Here is a 24,670-nt window from a genome sequence, read left to right as displayed (position 1 = left end):
ATTACTGGTAAAATTTTCTTTTTAATAATTTAACTTTTAAGAAAGGCACAATAACTATTGTGAAATGGTCACTTTTTGGTACAAAATTTTAGACAGTGTGACCAGATTTGATACAGTTATTCTGAATTGCCTCTATACAGTATTTAGTATTTATTTAGTATATTTTTTGGTAATTTTTTAAAGATAGTTATCGATAGTTAGCTGCATAGCTTGGCTCGCATAGAAGTCTGGCAGCACCGAACAATCTTGACAAATTTTCGCAAAAGAAATAAAAGTTGACAAATAAAGAGCATCGCAAATAGTAATTAGCAACGGAAATATCTGGAAAACGCCGAGCATGGTCAGTACAAGCGGACGGACTTGCATTTAGGATTTGGGCAGGGAAATCCAACCAGTTTTTAACGTCGCGTGCACCGGAGTACCTCGGAGAAATTTGCGCTTTTTCTGCGAGCCGATTGCCATTTGCGTTGTAATACGCTGATGGAGGGGAAAGTGCGTGTGAATTAAGTGTGATGGGAGCAGCGGGGGAGGTGCTGGCAGCACCCTATGACCTTGTCACCGTTTGGGATTGAACTGGGAGCCGCGGACGTCATTGCAGCGGCCCCTAGCAAAGTCTCGGTGTGGCGTGTGTATCTATCCATGCGTTTTTGCCGCCGACTTTGTTGGGATGTGGAAAATACGTGCCTTATGGTCCGATTTCGAAAACAACAAAGGCTCAACTGGCCTTGCTTGTCGGTATTGTTTGCCGATTTGCGTATTTGGGCATTAATTAATCTTTTCCAATTACATTATCTTGTGAAACCCCCCAAGGGGTTGCTAAGGAGGAAAGTTACTTAAATCTTAATCCAGTCTTTATCAATTGTGTCTTTTTAGGGAAGCAACGACAGAGCATCGAGATCGCCGCGTTCAGACGATCAGCGGGAGATAAGCGAAGTTCCGACCAAGAGATCACGCTCCGACTCGGGTGAGTTTCAAATCCGTTCCGACCTTCAGACACAAACCATATATGGCGGGGGAGCTCCTTGAACAAAGCTCACCTCGACACCAAAGAAACAAGAACAATGAATGAATGTGTACGTCTGAGAATCAACTTGGCACATATCCATGTAGGTTTATAATAATATATTCAACAATCAACAAAGTCCACGATCAGCAGAGCAAGCAGCAAGGAGCCCGGCTAAATTGTATTGTATTTTTTGGTTGTCTGAACATAAAAAACATAAATCATAAGCACATCTTATATTTTTTCTCCTACTTGTACTACTTCTACTTGATTACTTGATTATTTGATACCCGTTGCATCCAGGGGCAGCACTGACGCCACTAAATAATCGGTTTTTCTTTTTGTTCTGCTTAAGTAATTGCAGACTTCATAAACGCACGATGAACTCAAAACTCAGACTGTGAGGTGTGAGGTGAGGTGAGAGTCAAACAAATCGAAACGAATCGAATCGAGTATCAGTCTATCGCCAGAATCGATAAGGGCGCGATCCCAGTCGATAAACGAGTCAAAATAAACGATAAGCCGATAAACCTATAACATATATGCTAAAAAGAATAAGAGAACTTGAAATCAAAATGTTCAATCAAACTCTAGGGATTCAGTGAGTCCTGGGCCTGAGACGCCGACGAATCGCCAGAACTAATCAAAAATGCATATATAACTATTATCTCTCTCTTTCTCTTTCTTCTATATCTCTCTTTTTTAGTTATCGTAAGCGTTTTTCTCCTTTTAAGTTTGTTCGCCTAAGACTAAGTTTTATCGAGAGTCAAGATTGAGATCTATTCGAGATCGAGAGAGAGATGCCCATTAGATTACTCCACTACTACTCTACTACCAATCTACTACTACTACCAATCTACTACTACTACTACCAATCAGCCACAAAACAGCCCAACCAGAACATCGACATTAATCCGCTTCTAACAACCTCGCCGTCGTCGTGTGCCAACCGCCGATCCGGGGACTGATCCGGTTCCTGATCCTGATTCTGGTCCTGTCCTGGTTGCATTTACATTAAGTACCAACTATTTTTTGTGTTTTGTCATAGCTAGTTACTCAGTCTAGTTAACCTGTCCGTCCTACTAGTATCTGTACACAGCCGGGGGGAGCCAGATCCCCCCGCAGCCTAAACTTCCCTCGATCTGCACGATCTCTTTCCGTTCTAATAACTAGTCACATTCCGACCCCCGACCGGGTCCAGCTCATCCTGGCTAAAACTCATTATGTAAGCTTAGAAAAACAATATTACTGTTTCTATCTTGTAGGTAGGGCGGAGGCAAACCTAACCAACTTAAACATATTGTTGCTCTTATTATCGTTTCAGCGTCTTGTTTTCTTTTTTTTATTTTTCTCTTTTTATCACTGAGCAATGTATAATGTGTGTGACCCTTCTTCAAGTCAGTTACCACGCCCCCAACTCATGGAAATCGAACCGATATCGAAAACGAATACGAATACCGCACATAAGGTCGCTTATAATTTCTAATTTTAATAAAAAACAAAAATAATACTACTCGTCAGAGCTGAGCACACGGGCAGATTGGTCGAGGGATGATCCAGCTCCCTGCGAAATACTGGAGGAGATTTCCGGGACATCCTGCCGTGTGCCCAGTTCGCCGAATCATCAAGTGGATGGGTGTCGGTGGATGAATTTTGATTTGACACGCCCACATCACTCGACACATTACCTCCTGCTTATGTATGAATCCAAAACACCCAGACACCCGAATCACAAACACTACGTATCTAAGCCAACCAGCCACCAAACACCAGACGGGTTCTTTCCCCTCTTATTACTCTTGCATTTCTAGCAACCATTACAAATAAATGACAAAAACTCATGCCCCTCTGCCAAATCGATACTCGACTCCCATCATAACAAACAGATAAACTGGCAGCTTGACTACCGAACTCGTAAAGTCTCTAAATATCAATATCGAATGAGTCCCGATAAGAACACTGGCTACAGCCACCCACCCGAGCAGTAATGGTGGCCTCGAATATTGATTAACGATTTGTTTTCTTATTTTTTTTCTTTTTTTGTCTCAATCTTTCTTGCAGGCGCAGGCAGTTTTTGTCTTTATTTAAGATATTTCAAACGCTAACTCTTGACCACATTCCTACTCCTATTTCGGACTCAATTTGTGTCCCCTGTACCTTTGGAACAGAAAAAAAACCGAATGAATCGATAACCAAATGAAAAAAAGAAAACGAAATCAATCAAAAGAAATGTTTAAAGCTGATGATCACTGATGAACCACTGATCTACGCGATCAGAGCTAATCCGTCCACGAGATGCACTAATCCCTCTTCCCAATTCTAGGCAAGTCCACGGATTCGAAAATTCCCTACCTTTCGCAGCCTCTGTATGACCTCAAGCAGACGGGCGATGTTAAGTTCGGGCCCGGCACCCGGTCGGCGCTCCTGGGCCTCCTGGGCGGAGCCCTGCCGAAGCTCTCCTCCGACCAGCACGACCTCGTCAGCAAGGCCAAAAAGTACGCCATGGAGCAGAGCATCAAGATGGTGCTCATGAAGCAGACCCTGGCCCACCAGCAGCAGCAACTGGCCACGCAGCGCACCCAGGTGCAGCGACAGCAGGCTCTGGCTCTCATGTGCAGGTGAGTTCGGACAGGGAGGGAGGGATTACTTGCTACTTTGGGATTATGATGCAAAACCATGAAAAACCTTGGTGAAGACTGGTTCCCGCGTCTGTGGCTCCGAGTTACTAGAGGCAGACGAGGGGTTCCTGTTGCTGTGCCCTCTTAGCTGATAAGATCTGATTCCCACCACCAATCCCGGCCAGAAATCCACTTACTTTATTCGAAAATAAACCCGAGTTCACGTTAATTTCAGGGTCTATGTGGGAAGTATTTCGTTTGAACTCAAGGAGGACACCATTCGAGTGGCTTTCACTCCATTTGGCCCCATCAAGTCTATCAACATGTCGTGGGATCCCATCACCCAGAAGCACAAGGGATTCGCCTTCGTAGAGTACGAGATTCCCGAGGGCGCCCAGTTGGCACTGGAGCAGATGAATGGCGCCCTAATGGGCGGCCGGAACATCAAGGTGGGCAGACCCAGTAATATGCCGCAGGCACAGCAGGTTATCGACGAGGTGCAGGAGGAGGCCAAGAGCTTCAACCGCATCTACGTGGCCTCCATTCATCCGGATCTCTCCGAGGAGGACATTAAGAGCGTCTTCGAGGCGTTCGGTCCCATTCTGTACTGCAAGCTTGCCCAGGGCACCTCGTTGCACACGCACAAGGGATATGGCTTCATCGAGTACGCCAACAAGCAGGCCATGGACGAGGCCATTGCCAGTATGAACCTATTTGATCTTGGCGGCCAGCTATTAAGGTGCGTTTGTTCATCCTTTTCCTGGCTTCCATAGTTCTTATTTTTAATTCATATTTGCAGAGTTGGTCGTTCCATCACACCACCGAATGCTCTAGCTGTTCCCACAACCAACTCCACAATGCCTACGGCGGCAGCTGTGGCTGCGGCAGCGGCTACTGCTAAAATCCAGGCCTTGGATGCGGTGGCCAGTAATGCTGTGTTGGGACTTTCGCAGAACACGCCCGCTTTGGGAATGGCAGCGGGTGCTGTGGTGGCGAAGGTGGGGGCCATGCCAGTAGTTTCTGCGGCAACCACCGCGGCCGCCTTGCACCCCGCCCTTGCAGCACAGGCCGCGCCAGCGGCTCTTCTTCCGCCGGGCATCTTCCAAGCTCCCTCTGCTGTGGCTCCTAGTCTGTTGGGCGTCCCAGCTGGACTGCAACCTCTTCAACCTGTCGCTCCGGCTCTGCCTCCGCCCGCCCTACTGGCCACCCCCACGGTCCCAATGACCGCAGTTGGCGTGGCTGGGGCCTTGGGAGTAGGTGTGGTTCCAACGGTAGCCACCTTAGCGGGCGTGGAAGCCAGTAATGGAGCAGCTGCAGCAGTTCTTTCAGCAGCCGCCAACAATGCCGCAGTTACTGCCGCAAACCTGTCAGAGAACATAAAGAAGGCACATGAGAAACAGCAGGAGGAGCTCCAGAAGAAACTGATGGACGAGGGTGATGTCCAGACTCTGCAGCAACAGGAAAACATGTCGATCAAGGGTCAGAGTGCCCGGCAGCTGGTCATGCAGCGGCTAATGCGACCAGTGGATTCTCGAGTAATCATTCTGCGAAATATGGTGGGCCCCGAGGATGTGGACGAAACCCTGCAAGAGGAGATCCAGGAGGAGTGCAGCAAGTTCGGAACTGTCAGTCGCGTGATCATCTTTAACGAGAAACAGACGGAGAACGAGGACGACGACGAGGCCGAAATCATTGTGAAGATATTCGTGGAGTTTTCCGCCGGAGCAGAAGCCCAGCGAGGAAAGGAAGCCCTGCATGGTAGATTTTTCGGCGGCCGGAGAGTGGTGGCTGAGCTGTATGACCAGGGAATCTTTGATCAGGGCGACCTATCCGGTTAGGATTAGCATTTAGTGCGCTCCCTCCCCCCACACACACACCAACAATCCCGCACAGCAATACCGACTATTGTTTCGTCATTTTGTACGTAGCACCTAAAGAGATGATCAAACTAAGAAGGTTTATTTATTACGCCAGTCGCCAGTACGAAAGCGTTCGACTTGTTGAGCGACCCGGCAGCCAGATTATTAATACGATTGCGTTTACGATGAGATGAACCTGCAATGCAGTGATTTAGTTTTTAGAGATTTATCCAGAGAAAGGGGGCGTTTATCGGTTTATACTTCAATGCTTACCCTTGCAACACAAAACAAACTGTAAGCCAAACAAAGTAATCACACCACGGCAGACTAACAAACTGTATATTGAATAACGATTGATTTCAGCGCTTAACATAAAAATAAAAACTAGTTCCCCATTAAAACAATGAGTTTATTTCTGGTATCAGTATTCTTCGGGGATTCAAACTTTCCGCGTACTTTGCGTTTTTCAGCATTGGTTCCTTCGAAATTTTATCAACACTGGATGCCTTTTATCGATTGCCATTCATCGAAGACGAAGAAGAGGAAACAGACTCGTACAAAGAAAATAGAAATCAAAAAATTAATAATGAGGAGTGATCCGCTTACGAAAATCGCAACAAATTGTTTTCGTTGACGCGACACGCGTGCCGCGAGTAACGGGACAACGCTGCACAGCCAAAAAACGCGGATGCTCGGAGGCGAAAAACACACAAAGACAGAGCAGTAGGCCCGAAGCAAAACGCAAAGACACGGTAGCAGCAGCAAAGACAAACGCAAAGGCAAAAGCAGCGCAGGGATTTTGGAGGCTGCATTAAAAAACAAAAGGTACAGAAAGCGTGGAGGAGATCTCGGGATTTGCATACGCACAGCTGTTGGCAGCCTACACTGGGACAGGGCAGCACTATGACATGGCCCCGATTGGATCCGTTAGAATGCTCCATTAAAGCCTTGATAAGCCAGACAGTCTGACGCTGGAATAGTGTTTTAGTTTTTGAATGTTGGGTGCTTTTTGCGTTTTCAATAACTACTCACCCACACAAGCACGACGTGTTTGCTGGCAGTTGATAGGGGACTCCATTGAGCTTGAATTTCGATAATATACACACCACTCGCCTTCCACTCGGGCCGAGTTTGTTTTGGTTATTGTTTGAGGGAGATGTCGAAAGTCTCCGATTTATCCTTATCTCAGCTGGTGTCTGGTTCTGGTGCATTATGTAACGTCTGATAGTCCCCCAGACGGCAAGAACCAAAAACCATGCACGTATAGATTAAGGGGCACGTGTCGTAGGTGGAAAGGCTGGCCAAGATTGGCCAGTCATCTATGTACTTGTGGAATTCTAATTCGGAAAGCACTGAGCTGATTGGACTGAAAGGTCAAGCTACTTTTCATTCCAAATGACTTGCACTCTCAAAATGTAAACTAGAGCGCTCAGCACAATGCTCTATGGTTTCTTCTACCTCTAATCTAGTTCTAAATCAAACACCACAAATCTCCAAGATAATCGCTTCGATAATAACAATAAACAAACAAAATCATGGATGTGTCGCTTCGTAATCAATAACTTAATTGATTTTCTTATTGTTTATTTATTATAGTTTCCATAAAAATCAGTTTCTATCTGCAAACGAAACCAGTTTTCACAATTTTATTAAATTCCTCGATATTTAAACAATAAAACTCCATGACGTCATTGTTGACACGAAATAGGGTTTAATGATAATCGTTCTCTTCTTGAGACCCACACTAGAAGGTTAAATGATTCAAATTATTATAAAATAATGAGTTCCAATAAAAAGTAGCAGAACCTCACATACGTAGCTATTGGTAATCCTTTGTATTATTGTTTCGGACGGCGATGAAATTACATTCTTTAAAAATTCCGATAAAAAAATTCCTACGATATATTACAAATCATTCCATCGTTTACATTTTCATTGTAGACAATAGAGAAAAATCTTAAAAATATCACCTAAAATCTGCGGTCCCAGGATGAGCTGCAAGGTGCGGCTTATGGAGGACGGGTCGCTGGATGAGGAGCCGCTGACCCTCAAGGAAATCGCCTACCAGAAGCTGTGCAACAACCTGGACATCATAAGCAACCACAGACCAGATGGCCAGCGCATCCTCAACGCGGGCATTGTCCTGCCCAACGAGATTTGTGACGGTTTCCTGGAGAACTACCAGCGTTTCAATCGGCCGCTCGACGACAGCGTCATCCGCCTCTTCGAGGACACTCAGCGCACCTCACTGAAGATTGTCAATCTGCGAAACAGTACCCTCAGCAGCGTGGGTAAGTAAGCCCCTCTGGATTTGAGAGAATCAATAATTCAGTTGTCTCCTGGCAGGTTTGGAGACCCTGATGCGGCACAAGCTTTTCTCTCTGTCCATGTGGTACTGCGACATGATCACCGTGGGATCGCACCATTTACTAGCCCACTACGGCGACAGTCTGCGCTCCTTGGAGCTAGGAATCAGCTCGCATCTGCTCCAGTATGCGGAGCCCAATGAGAAGGAGCCGGTGGACTTTCAGCTCACCTGTCCCCACCTGCGGCGGCTGGTGCTGAACGGCGTGGTTATGCACCATCGACTTCAGTTTGCCCATCTGCACGACCTGGGTCACCTGGACTTGACCTCCTGCGTGCTAGCCAACTTTAGTCTAGAAGCACTGGTGTCCCTGCCGAACCTGCACACCCTCATCCTGTTTAATGTGTGGCCCATAGCCAACCAGCTGCATGCTATCTGCTGTCTGAGGCGTCTCTGCACACTGGACATCTCCATATCCAGCTCGGGCAACGGCCAGGGCACCTACGACCTGCCGGACCAAACCTTGGAGATGCTCATGGACAACCTGCGCCACCTGACACACCTGGATATATCCGGCACGAATTTAGCTGGCAACGGCGTGGCCACCAAGGAGTCTACGAGTGCCAGCAGCACACAGCTCAGCACCAAGATGGAGCAGCAGTTCGCCCTCACCGATATACCGGGACTAGCATCCCGCACCCAAAGGCCCCTGCAGTTCCTCGGCCTTTATCACACCGCCCACTGGGCCTGCAAGAGGCATGACATCCCGGCTCTGGAGGTGGCCGGCGATGCCAACGAACAGCAGATACTTACAGCAGCGCGGTATTATCATGACAGACCAGTGCTTTTGACCAGGGTAAGCCCGAAAAGCGGTGTCTTCCTGGATGGTTTCTCACATCTTCCTCCGTTCCAGGTACTCAACGATCTGTACCATCTGTTCCGCTTTGAAAACTGCAAGGATATACACACGGCCCTGGATGTTGTGCTCTCTGCGATGGATCGGCACCTAAAGTTTAAGCACATGCAGATCTCCGGCAGGTTTGTGGTCATCTGTGTGCTCCGAATCAGTAAAGTCCAATTGGATCTCGGTTTTTTGTAGCGCCACTCTGTTCTACATAGTCAAGGGCAGGGATCGGTCCAAATTCGGAACCCTACTCCGCAACCACATCATTCGGACCCTGCTCAACGGCATGGAAATGCACCTCTCGGACGACACCATGCTCCGGAATGGTTACCTCACGCTGACTCAGTTTCATATGCCCATTGATGTGGTAAATACGTAGTACATCTCAAAATCCAACAACAATGAATTATGCAGTACTTTCTACAGCTCTTCGAGTACGAGCGTCTTATTAAGATCCTGCTGCACGGCGTTTCTAAAACGGAGCAGGAGGGGTTTGTTCAGCGCATTGCCATCTACCTGCTGAACACCCTCGCGTGCCAGGTGGACGGGCGGCAGAAGCTCTTCCTGGGAGAGCTGGGGGTAGTGAGTGTAAGTTATGCCTCTGAGACTTAGGTGAAAGCCTTTTAATTTAATTTTGTTCTGTTTTATAGACAATGCTAACCCTTATCAAGGACCGCTTGACTCGATCCGTGTTCGATGATGTTATGGAAGTGGCGTGGTCCACCATGTGGAACGTAACCGATGAGACTGCTATTAATTGTAAGAGATTCCTCGATGGACGCGGCATGGAGTATTTCCTCAAGTGTTTACATGTGAGTGCAAGTGAAAGGCGAGGGTCAAGCTAAAGCATTGTCTTCTTAAACGGAATATCATTCGGAGCGAAGCTAAGGGAATACCAAGCTCACCTAAACATATTAATCCAATTTCTGGTTCTTTTTGACAGACCTTCCCAGACCGAGAGGAGCTGCTTAGGAATATGATGGGCCTGCTCGGCAACGTGGCCGAAGTGAAGTGGCTGCGACCCAAGCTGATGACCCAAGAGTTCATAGAGGTATTCGCCCGACTGCTGGACTCATTGAGCGACGGCATCGAGGTGGGTGCTAGTGCGAGCTTGTTTTCGGTGGTGCGCAATAGGGAGATACATCCTAACTATGCTAACCTGCGCTTCCAGGTCAGCTACAATGCAGCTGGGGTCTTGGCACACATCGCCTCCGATGGAGCCGACGCCTGGACCATCAAAACGCCCACCCGGGAGCACGTGCTGGATCGAATGGTGGCCGCCATCCAGCGCTGGAACCTCAAGAGCGAGCGGAACATCAACTACCGCAGCTTTGAGCCAATCCTCAGCTTGGTGCGCTGCTACGAGACTCCAGAATGCCAGCACTGGGCTGTGTGGGCCCTAGCGAATCTAACACAGGTGAGTGAATGCCGAACTTAAGCCATCTAAGGTTGCTAATCTATGTATTTCATTGCATGCCACTAAGGTGTACCCTGAGAAATATTGCCAGCTGGTGGAACAGGAGAACGGCATCCAGATCCTGAACGAGCTGATCGACCACGAGAGCCCCTACTGCGAGATCAAGCGCATCGCCCGCCTTGTGATTGAGCAGTGCGACTCTGGGTCAGAGCGGATGATCGAGGGCTAAGGCTGCAAAGGGCGGGATGCACGATAGCCTGATTTGTTGATATGTTTTTTTAGCTTCCATTGTTTCCCGTTTCAAGGCAAAGTGCAAGTGTTATGTTGTTCAGGAGATTCTTCAATCTCAACTACTCCTTTTCTTTCGTTTTCCTCGAGAGACACCGACAGATGGAACTTAAGCTATATGCTCAAGAGAGATTTAGAAAGAAGCTCCCTAAGAGAAGCGAACAGGATATATTCAATAATAAACATTATTTCTAGAATCTAGATTATATATATGTATGATTGTATATGTATATGTATATGATGCATCACATGTTGTAAGCAGGCGATCTATTAGGCAGTCGGAAGTGTAAATATTGTTAAAACCGGGATAGGAGGATAAACCAAAAGACAGGAGGAAGGAGTAGGGCTAGCAATAGAGCTGCAGATTAAAGAAAACTTAAGAATTCAATTCCCGGGTCGAGTGTTCTTTCTTTAGCTGCGTAGAAGAATGTGTATTGATCTGTTCCTAGATTTGTGTTCATTTTTTAAAAACCCGACTCCTGTTCTATCTTCAATTGACTCCAGCCCCATCCGCATCATCCGCAATCGATCCGAGTTCGTGGAGATTCAATCTATATAATCTAGCTATATAAACTAGACCCCTAGACTAGAACGTAAGAATCTGTAAATAATTGCGTGTATCAGTTATTAGAGTTCTCCGCTTGGCATTAATTATATTTATGACATTGTATGTTATCATTAGTTTCCTTATATTGTGTAAACATATACAATTTGATTCGTAAGCGACATCACACCTGTGTCTTACAGTTTCGTTATCAACCGATCCACATTATCCTTATTTGGGAATACTCTCCCCACAAGTCCCCTCTAAAACTATTCTTAAATAAAAATTGGAATTTCTTTAAATGATCGGAAAGTTTCATATATACATATCGTTCCAAGTAGATTGATGAAATGTAACTATAATTTCTGGTTTTATTTTGAAAGGATTTTTACGAAAGAGAGTTGTGTAGATTATTAATATGAAACCCATTGTATTCTTTGATTTGTTTTTAATAATTAATTAAAATATTAATTTTAAATATGGTTCATGTACTTCTTGGATTCAAACCTTTGTAGCAGAGTGTGGCTCGGAGAGCTATTCCCTCGTCTTTCTTTCATATGTATGTGGTATGTGTACATTTCAATAAAGCTGCATCACTGTAAGCGTGTTGGTTACTGAAATTGCGGCAGTCGAAGTCCGGGAGGTTGCGTCACTTTGCCACAAAGGGAGTTGGAGTGGTAGAAGGGGGAGTGCCTGCAGGAGCAGAAATGCCAACGGGTTGGAAATGCTTCCGGCCGAGGCGCATGTGCCGTGGGAACTCGGTCCCGCATGTCCTGCATCCCCGTGGAACAATAATAAAGGAGACTTTTCAACCCTTGCCAGTGCGGCGGCGGCGACCACCCACTCATCCGCTCTCTCCTCTCGCATTGTGGCAGTTGAAAGCTTTCTCCTCCGTCAGTTGTCGGTTTGCCGCCCGGTGGAAAGTTCGATGTTTGTTGTTGCCAGGACGAAAAGTGCAATTTCTTTTTTTGGTCATTGTGGGTGAAAACAAAACGGTAAAACACGGGAATCTACATGAATTGAGTTCCAAAAGCCATTAAGTTTGGAAAATAACAATGAAGTGCAACCCCCTGAAAGCAATCAAGCAATAATTTCTTTGCCAAATCATAGAAAGAAAGCGAATTCCATTCGACAGCCGAACCATTCAATCCAATTCAATCAATTTGGCATTTATTGCCTTCTTTTAATCAGGAACATCAAAACAAATACCCAGTTCCGGCAATGAAAAACACAAAACAATAGTTCGGCGCCCCGATTCTGCGCAGTTCTGAAAGAAAACATAACCCGGAATAACATCAACAAGGAAACTTGCCAGCCATCCCGCCGGATCAATAACCTCTCCTTATCAATAAAGGAGAATAGAAGAAAGGGGGTTGCCTTGGCATTATGTGTAGAAGGGCGAGCAAAACAAAGGGCAGCAAACAAAAATAGAATCTGTTTGCCGGGCATGAAATAGACTAAGGTATTGATTACCGGCTTTAGCCTATGATTAACCGGTAGTATCTCTCTGGGCCCGCGAACTCGTGCAACAATTCCAAAGGCGACAAATTGTAACAAATCATTTCACGGGCCAAATATTCTAATAATTATACAATATATATACTTTGACTTCGAGCAGGGATCGAACCCGCTACTATCCGATTTTGTTTGGGAACAAAAGTACGCAGGGGAACTTAGCGCGTTCGGCCAAACCGGTGGCAGATGCGATAGCGTCTCAGTTACATTTCAATGAAAAGAGCTTTTGGGGTAAAAGCTTTTAAAAGCTTTCTGCAGTGGCTCCCAAGGGGATTCCCTAATATTTAATATTCCAACTTGAATGAATGAATGTTTCAAAGGAAATATAAATAAAAATAAAATATTAAAATTATATTATTTTATTGTCAATTATTATTTTTAGATATCTTAAAGCTACAAACACTGCCAATAAAGAACCATAAAGAATACTATTTTTATAAGAACTCGAAATATAATCCTGGATAGCCGGGACCAGCAGTATGTGGCCGGGCTCGGAGCGAGGAAGCTCACGGGCCTTGGAACTGCCGACCAGTCAGCAAAACGCCGGCGGTAGTAGTCAACAGGAAACGCTGGCGGACATCGAGCACATATCCACCATAGCCGGCTCCTTGGCGTCCATTGGCTCCATTTCGCACACCCAGATGCGATACGTATGTGTCCCTTACTCCAATTTTTAAAGAATATAAATATTAAATACAAAACCCTACAGCAATGTACCAACGACGCCGGCTATGAGACGGAGCACACCTCCCTGAACTCCGACTTTGATGAGGCTGAACTGCGAAGGGAGTTGCTCAGAGATGTAAGTATATTTATTTAAATTTAAACTAATTCAATATTAAAATTCTAATCACAACTTTATTTATTTTATTTTAAGAAATGGAAGCTTCTCTTTGATATGGTAAGTTATCCCCTTTGCTAATTAAGTTCGGGATAAAAACTAATATGTATTCCCCCCAGTTCGATCCCGAAGGATTTGGAGAGATCTCAGTTACAGAATTCCTGGTGGCCCTCAAGTCGCCGGAGTTCCTGTCCCAAGTGCCTATGAACAAGCGGGAGCTGCTGCTGGAGCGGGCCAAGAAGGCGCAGCTGCCCACCGGACCCGGCTACGTGACGTTCCAGGACTTTGTGAATGTGGTGAGTGCCCCTGTCCGCAATTACAATGGTCCAGTGGCCAGGCACCCATGTGTGTTTACCTCCTCCTCGGCTGCTCATCAACGGCAAACTCGATTTAAGTGCAAACACAGGTGCAAAGTACTCGGTCAGGACCACGAGCAAAGTGTAGGCTCGTGTTCAAACAAGGAGCTGGAGGACAAGGCTTCGTCCTGGCCTCTTGTTTGGCAAATGCAAAAAGTGCGCTTGGCAAATAAATGCTTACGGCTACATCGAGAAAAAAGGTTTTAATTTTAAGAGAATATTTCATATTTTTTTCAACTTTTTATTAAAAAAGGAAGGATATATTCAAGATGATCACTTGAATCAGTCCATGTCCTTCATATTCTCTTTGCCCAATTCCGGCAATCCTTTTTCGGTGTGCAAGGTTACGGCTCCCTTGGGCCTTGGCAACGCCCTGCCGGACATTTGATTGTTTGTCATGGTTACCTGGGGCCTCGTTCTGCCTATTTGGCCCGATGTGCTTCGAAAAAGATTGTCCTGCACGTCCTGGAACTGGCTAACTTGCAGTTAAGCTTGAGTGCAGCTGCTTCCTTCCGAAAAGTGACTTCTGCGTGGGAGGCTCGGGGCTCTCGGGGGCTTCCTTTTGCTTGCCAATCCTATTGCATTTTGATTGATTCTCCCCAATGTTGATTGGCACGCACACAAACCGCAGAGGACGTACACAGGATATGGTACGATGTGGCCTAGGACACTCATGCATAATCAATTCCAAAGCGAATATTCCTTCGCCTTGGCCGTTCGATTGTTTGCCAAAGTGTCCTTAAAGTCATGAATTAGCCAGGCCCCTGGACAGGCCTCGTATTTGTCCTCTATCTGTCCTGTGTGAGTGTGTGTGTGCCTAACAGTAATTGTGGAGGGGGCATGCCCTTTGGCATTTCTTTGCACAATGGATTTCCATTCACGTTTCTATTCCCTTCACGAGGACATTATTAGATCCTTGTTTGGCCTGCTAATGCATTTGTTATTCCGATTGAGGGTCTCGCCCCACACCCCTACTTATATAGTTTGTTTGGAATTCATATCTCCGGCAGCCATCTGAGATCCTTGTTGCCAATGTAGACAACATATTTCCACTTAATTATAAATTTCAATGATCTGCTGGACCAGGACTCGCCTCCTGGATCGGACCGCGTGGAATGCCGCGAACGATGTCCGACGCTGGCAATGCGCCATGCATAATGCAGGGCTGCCGTTGATTGTTGCCTTTTCAACAAAAGCTCGCACGTGACAAATCCTTTTATGGCAGCGCAGAGAGTCCAGAAGGCCGGCCTCTGATCTGGTTGATCTGGTGGAGGACCGGCCCCGCGGCCAAGACGACGACGCCACCGAGGGGCGCAATGTGTTGAACGTTATGACAACTGCAGGCACGAGGCTAACTGCCCGGCTGGCTCGCTGGCGACTGTTGTTTGGTCGATAGGATCGGGGATCGATCGACTGCATCTGGCCAGTCTCAACCAGAGCCCCAGTCCCGGTCCCGGTGCCGGGTTTGGGTTCAGCTACAGGCTTTCAGACACAGCAGGCGGCGGCAGCCGGTCAAGAATCAATCTGTGTGGGTCTCTCTGGACATGAGCGACCTGTAAATGCTCTTATCGGGATTTGTGGACGATCTTAGGAGGTTTTTGGTTCCGGGAAAGCCATGGATAGATTACATAATTTAGTGTTATAAGGAAGCCTTTCAAATAGGGTTTTACCTTATGTTTATACTAGACATATTGTATTTAGTTTTTACCTATTATATGGATGTGTCTTGGGATAATAAACATCGACTAAGATTCTAATTAATATTTCATCTAGAACGTCTAGGACTTCGCCCTAAGCTGAGTTCCTTTGGTATCCATTTCTTGAACTTAAATCCCTTGAGTATCGAGTGCTGCTACTTCCTTAAAAGTCCTTGGCATATTCATTCATTAATTTCATTCCCTGGCCTTCGCCTTCGCCTAAGCCCCAAAGCTCCAATGACCCTTTGGATGAGGGTAGGCACTTTTAATTGCAGCCGACCATGGTGGTGGTGGTGGCGTTGGGATCGGCAAAAAGCTGGAACGCCGCCAAGGAGCATTCTTGCATTAATCAGAAAGTCAACGGATCTGCCAAGCATTCGATCATTCGATCATAAACGAAAGCAATTGCGCAGAGCCCAACTGGCCCGGTGCTGCATGGTCCCTGGCTCTGTCCCGATCCAGTCCGGCTGCCATTATCATAATCAGGAGACGCAGCTGGCAGACGCCGAAGCTGCAGCTCCAGCAAGGCAACCAGCTGAACCTGTGCCGAGCACGCACCAAGAAATTCCAGCGGCTTGTCTTCTTCTGAATGGGCCAACTGCAGAACGGTGGCCTCTCTTCTTGGAGGAATGCCAGCCAGCCAGCTAGCCAGCTGCTTCTCCAGCTCCTCCAGTTCCTGGTGCTGCATCTCAGATCGGGTTTATTGAATAAACATTGAGGAGGTGCACTCAAAAAATCAATGTATTACTATACTATTAGGTATGATCATGTAAGGATATACAAATATGCTTACTTTTACGATAAAAAGGGCTTCAACTGGATACCTTCAGGCTTCAAAATATGGTAGTTCTATTAAAATTTATGAAAAACTTTCAAGTGTCGAGATTCTCTCCCCATATCACCTGCCTTCTGCTCCATCCATCAGAGCGGTGGCGTCTGTTGCCGCTGATCTCCAGGCCAGATAGGCGGCGGAATCAGATCAGATTCGGACTTTGGAGCCGTGAGGCCCCGAAGTAGGTGCAAAATGCCTTGCGCCTCGGACTCGGGGGACGCCTCGGACGCCTATGCCAGCCAGTGGCAGTTTAAAACCTGGAGGCGATCTCCGCGACGCGGTATTAAATCAATGCCAATCCATAAATGGCCTACGCGGCGCGTAGATTGAATTGGAATCTCTTGGCGATTTCATTATTCTGCAATAATATCGCGCAAGTCGGAGTGGGGGCTTTAATATGAGCGAACACACATTTCTGGTTAATTATAAAGCAGCAGTTACTAACTCCCGATGGCCAGTTGGCCAGGTGGGGCATCAATTATGCTCCATTACAGGTAGCGTTTGAGTTCAAATTGAAAAGCAATATAGTTAGAGGACAATTAAGGATAAATCTTAGGACTTAAGCACAAATTTAAGAACTGTTTCTCAACTCTTTCTTTAAAGTTCCCCCTTTCCATTCATTTAATCGTTTTTCTTCCTGGCTAACCAGAAAACATTACTCCGTCTGTGATGACTCTGACTTGTGAATTTGAAACGAACTGGACGTGACAGTGTCAAAGATGATGCTGCCCCTCCCACAGCTACACCCACATCCTTCCTCCGAGTCTGGCCATCCTCCTCTGTCGCTCCCTTGCCTCGTTTGGGTGCTGACGATGTTTGGTCAATGGTCAATTTGGCAGCCGTTTATTTTGATTGTTGTGCATCCGGGGCAAGGATAACGACGTGCACCCGAAACGGACCAGGACCAGGGCCAGAACCCTTTCCTCCTCCTTCCACTCCCCACTCCCGATTGGATACGTTGCAATATTTTTGCCATCGTCACGGAATTTGGCGATAAGCGAGTGGCGAGAATATTGTGGCAGCAATGCTTTCGGTTGGGCATCCTGCGGCGTTCCCATATAGGAACAAACATATATCTTGCAATGATCGTTTTTGCATGTTTTCCCCGGCACACCTGCAGGTGAGGCATGTGTGTTTTGTGTCCCATTTATACATTTATGGCTGGCATAATCCGCGCCACAAAATTTATCTACAAAGCGGGAACGGGAAATCGAATTTCGTGTGTGTTTGCAGCAAACGGCAGCGGGAGATATGCGCCGCGTAATCCGGAGTGTATGAGGAGTATGGTGCGCCCTTGGCCCCTGGTAGTTGTGGAAATCAAATTAGTTTTCGTGGGCTATTCACTATGCCCGCTACATAGCGACAACTAATTACGATGAATAAATTTAAATGGGGTGCGCGCACCTGACATTTACGACGACACCATAAAACCCGAGCCACTGTCCCCGGGCCGCGGGGTCAATGTATCAACCATTGCCACTGCTGCATATTCCATACTCCTACTCGTACTTCTCTTCAAGCTCAAGTGCCTCGGGTAATTGCGTCCCGGGGTGGAGGCGGAGATGTAGTTGAAGGCGGAAGCGCGGGCACGGGGTGCGCATCATTAACCCTCGGCGACCCTCGGTGCTAATGAGACGCGGGGGCCAGTGTCCAATTTTGACCACTCCAAAGCCTAGGACACGCGCGGGTCGGGCATAACACCTTCCTAGGTATGGATTCGAGGCATCTTTGTGGCAGCTGATTCCCTGCCAGCCATTTGCGACTGCTCAGTGGGTTGGAAAACTCGCTGCCGCTCTATTTGATTGTTCCGAGCGATCCGATATCCGATTTCCACAGCACACGCCCCTCGACTCAAAGCAGCTCGAAGAGCAAACAATGCGTGCGGTACCGACGGACTCAAGTGGAAGTCGCTTTCGGCGGATCCTGGATAGGTCCTTGCTGCCTTGTTTTTTGTGTCAGATGCCCGCGGAGGCACCATTTTTGCCAATCCTCAAACAAAGTGAGTGAGCGCAGAGTGCCTCGCGTGTCATTCCATTTCCGCCTGCCTCGAATCGCAAATCAAATACAGAGCTCTGAAGGAGCAGCTGCCAGAGATCCTTGTCCTTTGCTTTTGCATACACACAAAGAAATAATTGTTTGTTTAAAGGACCTAAAAGAAATATACATGAACTCATATGCGAAATAATATAGAGATTTTTGAGAAATATTTTCTAGACAAAGCCTTTGGGTACAAATAGTCCTCTTCTTTGTTTCTCCCTGTGCACACGCATATCCTTAATATCTGCTCCATATGGAATTCGCGCATGGCTTTCGATTTGCAGCTCAAACAAAAGCCAACGGGCGGTGACTTCCATCTCCATCTCAATTTGAATTCTGTTAATACAAAAGACGGCGTCAAAGGCCAAGACAAGTCAAGGCACTCGTACTATATAGAGCACTCCGCCGATTCTGATTGCGATTGTAGAAGCCCCGGCTTCTTGTGTGTGTTTATTGTTCTGACGGCGGCAAATACAGGAAACTGCAGAAAGGTGCAAACGAACTTCCGCTCCAAATCAGTTTTCGATTTGCTTTTTCCTTATTTTTTGTTGCGGGCTGCTTTCCATATCCATTTCAGCTGCTGTTTGCACTTTCCTCGCCCTTTGTTCGGCACGCGCTGGAGGAGCAGATGTCACTTAAAGTGAGTCGGGCTAAATGGGGGAAGATCCGTCGTAGTTTTTTACATCATTCGACCCAAGAACCTGGAGGAGACTCTCTGATTGGCCTTAATCAATCATCATTCGCTGGGTCAACGGTAGCTGAAAGCCTGATTACCCTGTAATTAGGCAGCGGGATCAGCGCAGGTCCTGCAAGGCAAAAAGAAACAATGAAAAAGCCGGCAAATGTGAATTTAATGAGTAAAAATGTGATAATTAGCCAGGGACCCCCGAGAAGGCCGACAAAGGCCAAAACACCAGGAACAAAAAACGGTACGCATGGGCGTGTGTAACTCTCATCCCGCATCCTTTCGTCCCCGGGCTAATTACAGGCCGAAGTCATTTTGGCCAGACAAGTGCATCCGTCGGCCGTAATTGCCGTGTTTGTTTAAGATTCAACAAATGTTCCACAAGCTCCACCTGCAGCGATTCCCAAGCAATGCAAATTGAATTAGGCCTTGGCATAATATTGTCATTCAATTAGATGATCTGGCCGGGGTCGGCGCCGGTGTCGATGAAGTTATTGTCTCCGGGCTGTAGGCTCAAGCTCCAAGGTGTTTCCTCTGTGCAAACATATCCACAAATCTCGAGTCACAGGTTTGCTCTTGGGCACTAAAAGTATGGCATTTAACAAGCTGCCAAGGAAAAAGAAAGTAAATAAGTAGGTGAGGCAATCAGAGGTCTATTTTCAGTTCATTAGCTTGAATTAAATTGGGCAAGGAATTAGCTTGGACTGACATCTTAGTTTGCCTAGCTACGAATTAAGCATGGCCCAATTACTAATTGGTTGTTAAACATTTTTAAACAATAATGTTTTAACATGAACCTATTGCGATTCGGGCTCCAATCCGCGGCGTAAAGATTCCCTTTGTTCTTCCATTAAACGTGACTGAGGCCATGGAACAATGTTAATCAAATAGCACACTTAATAAGCTGCAAGCCACAAGGATGTTTTACATGGTCGCCTGGATATGCAGCCATGGGCCATGCAGTACGCAGCGTCCACCATCCAGGCAGTCTATAAATATTGCTCAACTGTTTGGAATAAAAATGTCAACACGGCGGGCGAGGTCGTACGCAATGCATAATAGAGAGAGCACACAATGGTCTGCCGCCACCAGCACCGGCCTGATCCTGCGAGCCTGCCACCCAAAATATCCATACAATTATAGAGGTATAGGGCCACCGGAGCCACCGCCGGAGGAGATGTCCTTTTTTGCGCATAGCCACAGGGTCGGCAACAAAAAACACGGGAAAATACATATTGCGATGTGTGTTTGTGTATGGCTGCTGCAACGGGCGCATTTCAAAGGAATTTTTTGTTGCTCCTAGAGAGAGCCGCCAACGTCGTCCTACAAGCGACCTCCTCGTTCCTCACTCCCCGATCCGCTCGGGTGTTTGACCATGTCCGCTGACCCAGCGTTAAATGTTTTGCCTCAATTTGTTGGCCTGTAAAAGGTGAATGAAGTGTAAGGTACAGAAGAGGTCACATATTTATGAATTATACTTGCCTTAAACTTTTAATAAGGAAGAGTATTCTTAATTTAAATACTCTTTATAAAAAGGGCTCTAAGGACCACAAATAATTTCTTTTTTTTACCAAAATTTTATTAATTTTATTAAGCAAAAATATAAAGGCTTTAAGAATAAATGTCTGAACTATTTATGATCCCTTTATTGTTACCAAAGGCCAGGATCGAGGTCGACTACCTGGTGACGTCATGTGGCGATCCGGAATTCTTTTCCTTCAGCAAGGATAATGACATTATCAGCCACAGCAGCCGAGCAGCTCGTTGGGCAACGCAGCCAGCCAGAGTCCACTAAACAAACGATAAGCAATTATTTGTTGGGAAATATACAATTTTCCCCCAATTCGGCCCTGTTGGCACTTTGTTGTGATCGCTTGATCTTGCCGAAAAATGGGAAAATGCGATTTGTCACCCGGCCACAATGCGTGTTGGGTGTTCCCATTGTTGACAACACAGATTCTCTTCGCCCATTGTGTGCGAATCGTAACAGTTTAATACTTGGAATTAGGTCCGGCAATCGGAAATAAGTCTTATTGTGTGTTTACTTCCTCCTCGGGATGCCAATGTTTTGAACTTGGCCCGATCTTGGCGTTGTGCAACACTGATTATGCAAATTTAGCGACAACCCTGGAATCGGAATGTGCACCCACACAATGGCGCTCTAGAGAAGATGAAAGTTACGCACGCTGGCGGGAAAGCAGTTTAATAGTTTTTCGTTTTCCTTATTGTTTTTTGTTAGTTTAGTTAATAAATTTAAAAAGATGATGGCTAACTTATCGATCCTGTAAAAAGAGAACATTCCTCTCTTTTCGGATTCCACCGCGTAAGTCTCCATGGTTGGATAATTATTTATCAATGAACTTTAATGGCTTTATAAGCTTGTTTTTATTTAATACGCATAAGAATGAAAATTGTAATTGACAGTTTAAAATTCATTGATAAAACGATTAGTGGGATTTATATAATTCACATCTTTGATTTCCGTTAGCTTGCGAAGTAGACCTGAAAACGTGCTTGGAAGAGAGTCAGCTGTAGCTTCCAGTCTGGAAGGAAATTTATCAATTAAAATAAAATTTAATAATTACTGGCACTAACTGGCCCGACTGGCGGAAGTAACTATTTTGTGCCTGGGGCCGTGTCAAGCTTAATTTGTGGCCTTTTTCTTTCGCAATCGTAATCGTGCATTTTAATTGCGTGTAGGCTTCATTTGGATTCTTTTTCCCCGCAAATCCCTGTCCCCGGCTTTTGTTAATTAAACACAATACACATTTTCCGCTTTTTGCGGATTTTCGTCTGCTTTTTAGTCTGCTTTATTTTACATGTTGTTGTTGCTGGTGCTACTGCTGCGGCTGCTGCTTCTGTTTTATGTGCGGGCTTTGTTGGGCTGGCATCTTTGCTAACATCTTAATTACATAATAAACATTTAGTTTCGCCAGTCACACGCATAAAGATTCTGTTCATAATTTTATGGCTCGTTTAGTTTTCGGGTTAGTTGGAGATTTATGCTGTCGATTTGCCAACGATAACTCCCACGAATGGCACTCGACTGGTATAAGAGAGGGAGTGGATGTGTGTGTGCCAGAGGGGGCACAGCCGTGTCCGTATTATTGTTGCCACCACCACCCGCCAACAACCCTATTAACCCCTCGAATGGTCAATGGGCCTAAAGCATCACGGTCACGGTGAAATACTCCTCGGGAGCAGTTAGGAACTCATATTTTCGGGTGCGCACGCGCAGGAAGCACAACTGATCTTCCGGATCGATGTCACGAACACCACTCTGGGCCAGCCGCAAGAAGCTGGCATGCAAGTGCTTCACCACTCCCTGGGCAGTGGTCAGATCAAAGGATGTGTGGAGAAGGGTATCGGTGGCGTTCTCGGAGACCACGTATCCCTGAGCCTGTTCCAGAATGCGGTTGGTGTTGTCCGAGTTGCGGTGCACCACCTCCTCCATGGCCTTCAGATAGATCTTCGACATCGTGGCAAAATGTAAAATTACAAAAACAAATTTTAAATTTTAGAAATATAATATTTGATTGAAATTTCCGATCCGGGTTCTGACGGGGTTGATGCGGGTCTGAGGTATGGTTTGGACTCGGTTGACACCTTGATTAGAGTTTTCAGATCAAGCCTACTTTGTCAGGATTAAAATAAAATACAATCTCAATAATACTTCATTCTCTTCCAGATGAGCGGCAAGCGGACCCGGAGCTTTAAATGCGCCGTACACCACCGGGATAGAGAAGTCTGCTCCGAAAACGATTTTCAATTGGTGCTCCACGAACCGCCCCTGTTCCGGAAAATGGTTCATGCCGTGGCCATGGAGATCCTGCCCGAGGAGCGGGATCGCAAGTACTATGCCGATCGCTACACCTGCTGTCCGCCGCCGTTCTTCATAATCCTCGTCACAATGGTGGAGGTGGGTTTAGTAACTATATCTATTTTAAAATACGTTTTTATGCAAAATGCATTTATAGCTCGGATTTTTTGTCTACCACACGATGGTCACTGGTGAGGCTGCTGCAAGAGGGCCCATTCCATCGGACTCGATGTTCATATACCGTCCCGACAAGCGCCATGAGATCTGGCGCTTTCTGTTCTACATGGTGCTCCACGCAGGATGGCTCCACCTCGGCTTCAATGTGGCCGTCCAGTTGGTGTTTGGCCTGCCGCTGGAAATGGTCCACGGCTCCACGAGGATTGCCTGCATCTACTTCTCTGGAGTGCTTGCCGGAAGTCTGGGCACCAGCATTTTCGATCCGGAGGTCTTTCTGGTAGGAGCCAGCGGAGGAGTTTATGCCTTACTGGCTGCACATCTGGCGAACGTTTTGCTTAACTACCACCAGATGCGCTACGGGGTCATAAGATTGCTTCACATTTTGATTTTCGGTAGGTTCTTAAGAAAAACTGAGTTTTAACTTCTACTGATATCTACTTATCCTCCTTGCAGTTTCCTTCGACTTTGGGTTCGCTATATATGCACGCTACGCTGGTGAAGATCTGCCACTCGGATCTTCCAGTGAGTTTCCCAACATCGACCAGGTTGAAGGACCGGCAGCAGTCTCGTTTGTGGCCCACTTGGCTGGAGCCATAGCTGGGCTGACGATCGGGCTGCTTGTACTGAAAAGCTTCGAGCAGAAGCTGCATGAGCAGCTGCTCTGGTGGATCGCCTTGGGGACATACTCAGCTCTGGTGGTGTTCGCCATTGCCTTCAACATCCTCAACGGATTCGCCCTGTTGAGCACTCGTGTGGAAAAAATCCGGGTTACAGAGACCTACTACAACGACTTTCAGGTGTAACATCCCAGGCGGATCTGTTCCAATATCTGGAACAACATTATTAGTTTATTATTATTAGCTTTGTCTTGAATTAATTTGCTTGAATTTTGTTCGTTGCGTTCGTTGAATTTTTATTGTTTTCGGACGTCGATTAAGTTTCCCGTTTATTGTTTTGTTAGCTCTGTATCTGTAAATCAGGTATATAGAAGTATCTTTAAATGCTTACGTGTAATTGGCGTAAATAATTTTGTTTTGTTTGCTAGCTAGGTGTAAGCAATAAGAATTGCACGAGAATATTTACAACAAATCGAACTGATTAGGTGTAACATACTGCTCAAGGATTACAACTTTTTCCAAGTGGATAAGCATTCGTTGAATGCGGAACCATAAGACTTTATAGGACCTAAGAATAAATCTACAGACGCTGTAAAATACGATAAATATACGTACGCTTCTATAGGCTATATGGAAACCGATATTGGCGATGCAGTTTGTTTTAAAATTAAATTCACAGGCCTTACGATGTTTGAGATAAACCTACCTCAAGTCCACAACCGAATGATAAGACAAAAATGGCGAGAAATCGGTTTCAATTTGATATAGCCGAGCGTATAGCACACTGCCAGCTTTAGAGACTCAATTATGTAAGACCACTAACCATACAGCATATAGACAACCCATTTCATACAACGAAAATGGACGCGAAAATTTCTTGCGACAGGCCCCAGCAGGCCCCAGAGCGGATTTCTTACGCTCTCTTACGCTCATCGTTCGTTCATCTTACGCTCATTCTCGCAATAAATGTTTTCTGTTTCTCAGTCTCTAAACGGAGCGCGATGAAGAAGGTTGGCCTGCGCTTCGGTTGATCTTTGTATGTATGCGTGTCACACATTCACATACATGGGTGTATGTGTGCGTGCGATTTCGTTTCGAAGCCAGCGCACAAAATTTTGATTTTTCTTACTTTTAAGGCTTGCTACCCTAACAAAA

At 46.2% G+C, this 24,670-nt stretch overlaps 4 protein-coding genes and 1 long non-coding RNA gene across 11 annotated transcripts; 3 read left to right on the top strand and 2 right to left on the bottom strand.

Annotated features, from left to right (window-relative positions):
- Positions 1 to 206: 206 nt before the first annotated feature.
- hfp (Poly(U)-binding-splicing factor hfp) lies at positions 207 to 5,884 on the top strand. Of its 4 annotated transcripts, XM_017242842.3 has the most exons (5): positions 207 to 340; positions 874 to 964; positions 3,327 to 3,621; positions 3,857 to 4,360; positions 4,421 to 5,884. In XM_017242842.3, exons 1-5 carry the CDS (start codon positions 338 to 340, stop codon positions 5,457 to 5,459), a joined length of 1,932 nt encoding a protein of 643 aa, XP_017098331.2. In that variant the 5' UTR covers positions 207 to 337; the 3' UTR covers positions 5,460 to 5,884. The 4 variants fall into 4 exon arrangements, with proteins under 4 accessions (XP_017098331.2, XP_070136723.1, XP_070136724.1 ...); XM_070280622.1 differs by lacking the exon at positions 207 to 340 and having other exon boundaries at positions 3,065 to 3,621; XM_070280623.1 differs by lacking the exons at positions 207 to 340; positions 874 to 964 and adding an exon at positions 2,328 to 2,471.
- A 122-nt stretch (positions 5,885 to 6,006) lies between these two features.
- Positions 6,007 to 10,782, top strand: LOC108126318 (protein zer-1 homolog). 3 transcript variants are annotated; one of them, XM_017242841.3, is made up of 10 exons: positions 6,007 to 6,305; positions 7,422 to 7,771; positions 7,827 to 8,641; positions 8,699 to 8,823; positions 8,885 to 9,056; positions 9,116 to 9,277; positions 9,340 to 9,501; positions 9,633 to 9,782; positions 9,861 to 10,106; positions 10,174 to 10,782. In XM_017242841.3, the coding sequence occupies exons 2-10, from the start codon at positions 7,471 to 7,473 to the stop codon at positions 10,333 to 10,335; spliced, it is 2,295 nt and encodes a 764-aa protein (XP_017098330.1). In that variant the 5' UTR covers positions 6,007 to 6,305; positions 7,422 to 7,470; the 3' UTR covers positions 10,336 to 10,782. The 3 variants fall into 3 exon arrangements, with proteins under 3 accessions (XP_017098330.1, XP_017098329.1, XP_017098328.1); XM_017242840.3 differs by having other exon boundaries at positions 9,633 to 9,812; XM_017242839.3 differs by having other exon boundaries at positions 9,633 to 10,106.
- On the bottom strand, positions 6,118 to 6,972 carry LOC138926462 (uncharacterized). Its single transcript, XR_011443004.1, has 2 exons — positions 6,513 to 6,972; positions 6,118 to 6,451 (listed from the first exon to the last, which is right to left on the bottom strand). It is a non-coding gene; the product is annotated as an uncharacterized lncRNA (long non-coding RNA).
- Positions 10,783 to 12,911: 2,129 nt separating the features above from the next.
- stet (stem cell tumor) lies at positions 12,912 to 24,156 on the top strand. Of its 2 annotated transcripts, XM_017242845.3 has the most exons (7): positions 12,912 to 13,103; positions 13,163 to 13,255; positions 13,331 to 13,354; positions 13,414 to 13,590; positions 22,590 to 22,820; positions 22,879 to 23,290; positions 23,352 to 24,156. In XM_017242845.3, exons 1-7 carry the CDS (start codon positions 12,933 to 12,935, stop codon positions 23,699 to 23,701), a joined length of 1,458 nt encoding a protein of 485 aa, XP_017098334.2. In that variant the 5' UTR covers positions 12,912 to 12,932; the 3' UTR covers positions 23,702 to 24,156. The 2 variants fall into 2 exon arrangements, with proteins under 2 accessions (XP_017098334.2, XP_017098335.1); XM_017242846.3 differs by lacking the exons at positions 12,912 to 13,103; positions 13,163 to 13,255; positions 13,331 to 13,354; positions 13,414 to 13,590 and adding an exon at positions 21,043 to 21,224.
- Positions 21,692 to 22,501, bottom strand: robl62A. Its single transcript, XM_017242847.3, has one exon. The coding sequence runs from the start codon at positions 22,377 to 22,379 to the stop codon at positions 22,065 to 22,067; it is 315 nt and encodes a 104-aa protein (XP_017098336.1). The 5' UTR covers positions 22,380 to 22,501; the 3' UTR covers positions 21,692 to 22,064.
- Positions 24,157 to 24,670: the final 514 nt, after the last annotated feature.

This window comes from Drosophila bipectinata, chromosome 3L (assembly GCF_030179905.1).
Source record: "Drosophila bipectinata strain 14024-0381.07 chromosome 3L, DbipHiC1v2, whole genome shotgun sequence".
Classification (NCBI taxonomy): Eukaryota; Metazoa; Arthropoda; class Insecta; order Diptera; family Drosophilidae; genus Drosophila; species Drosophila bipectinata.
This window is presented reverse-complemented; position numbering and strand designations above follow the sequence as displayed.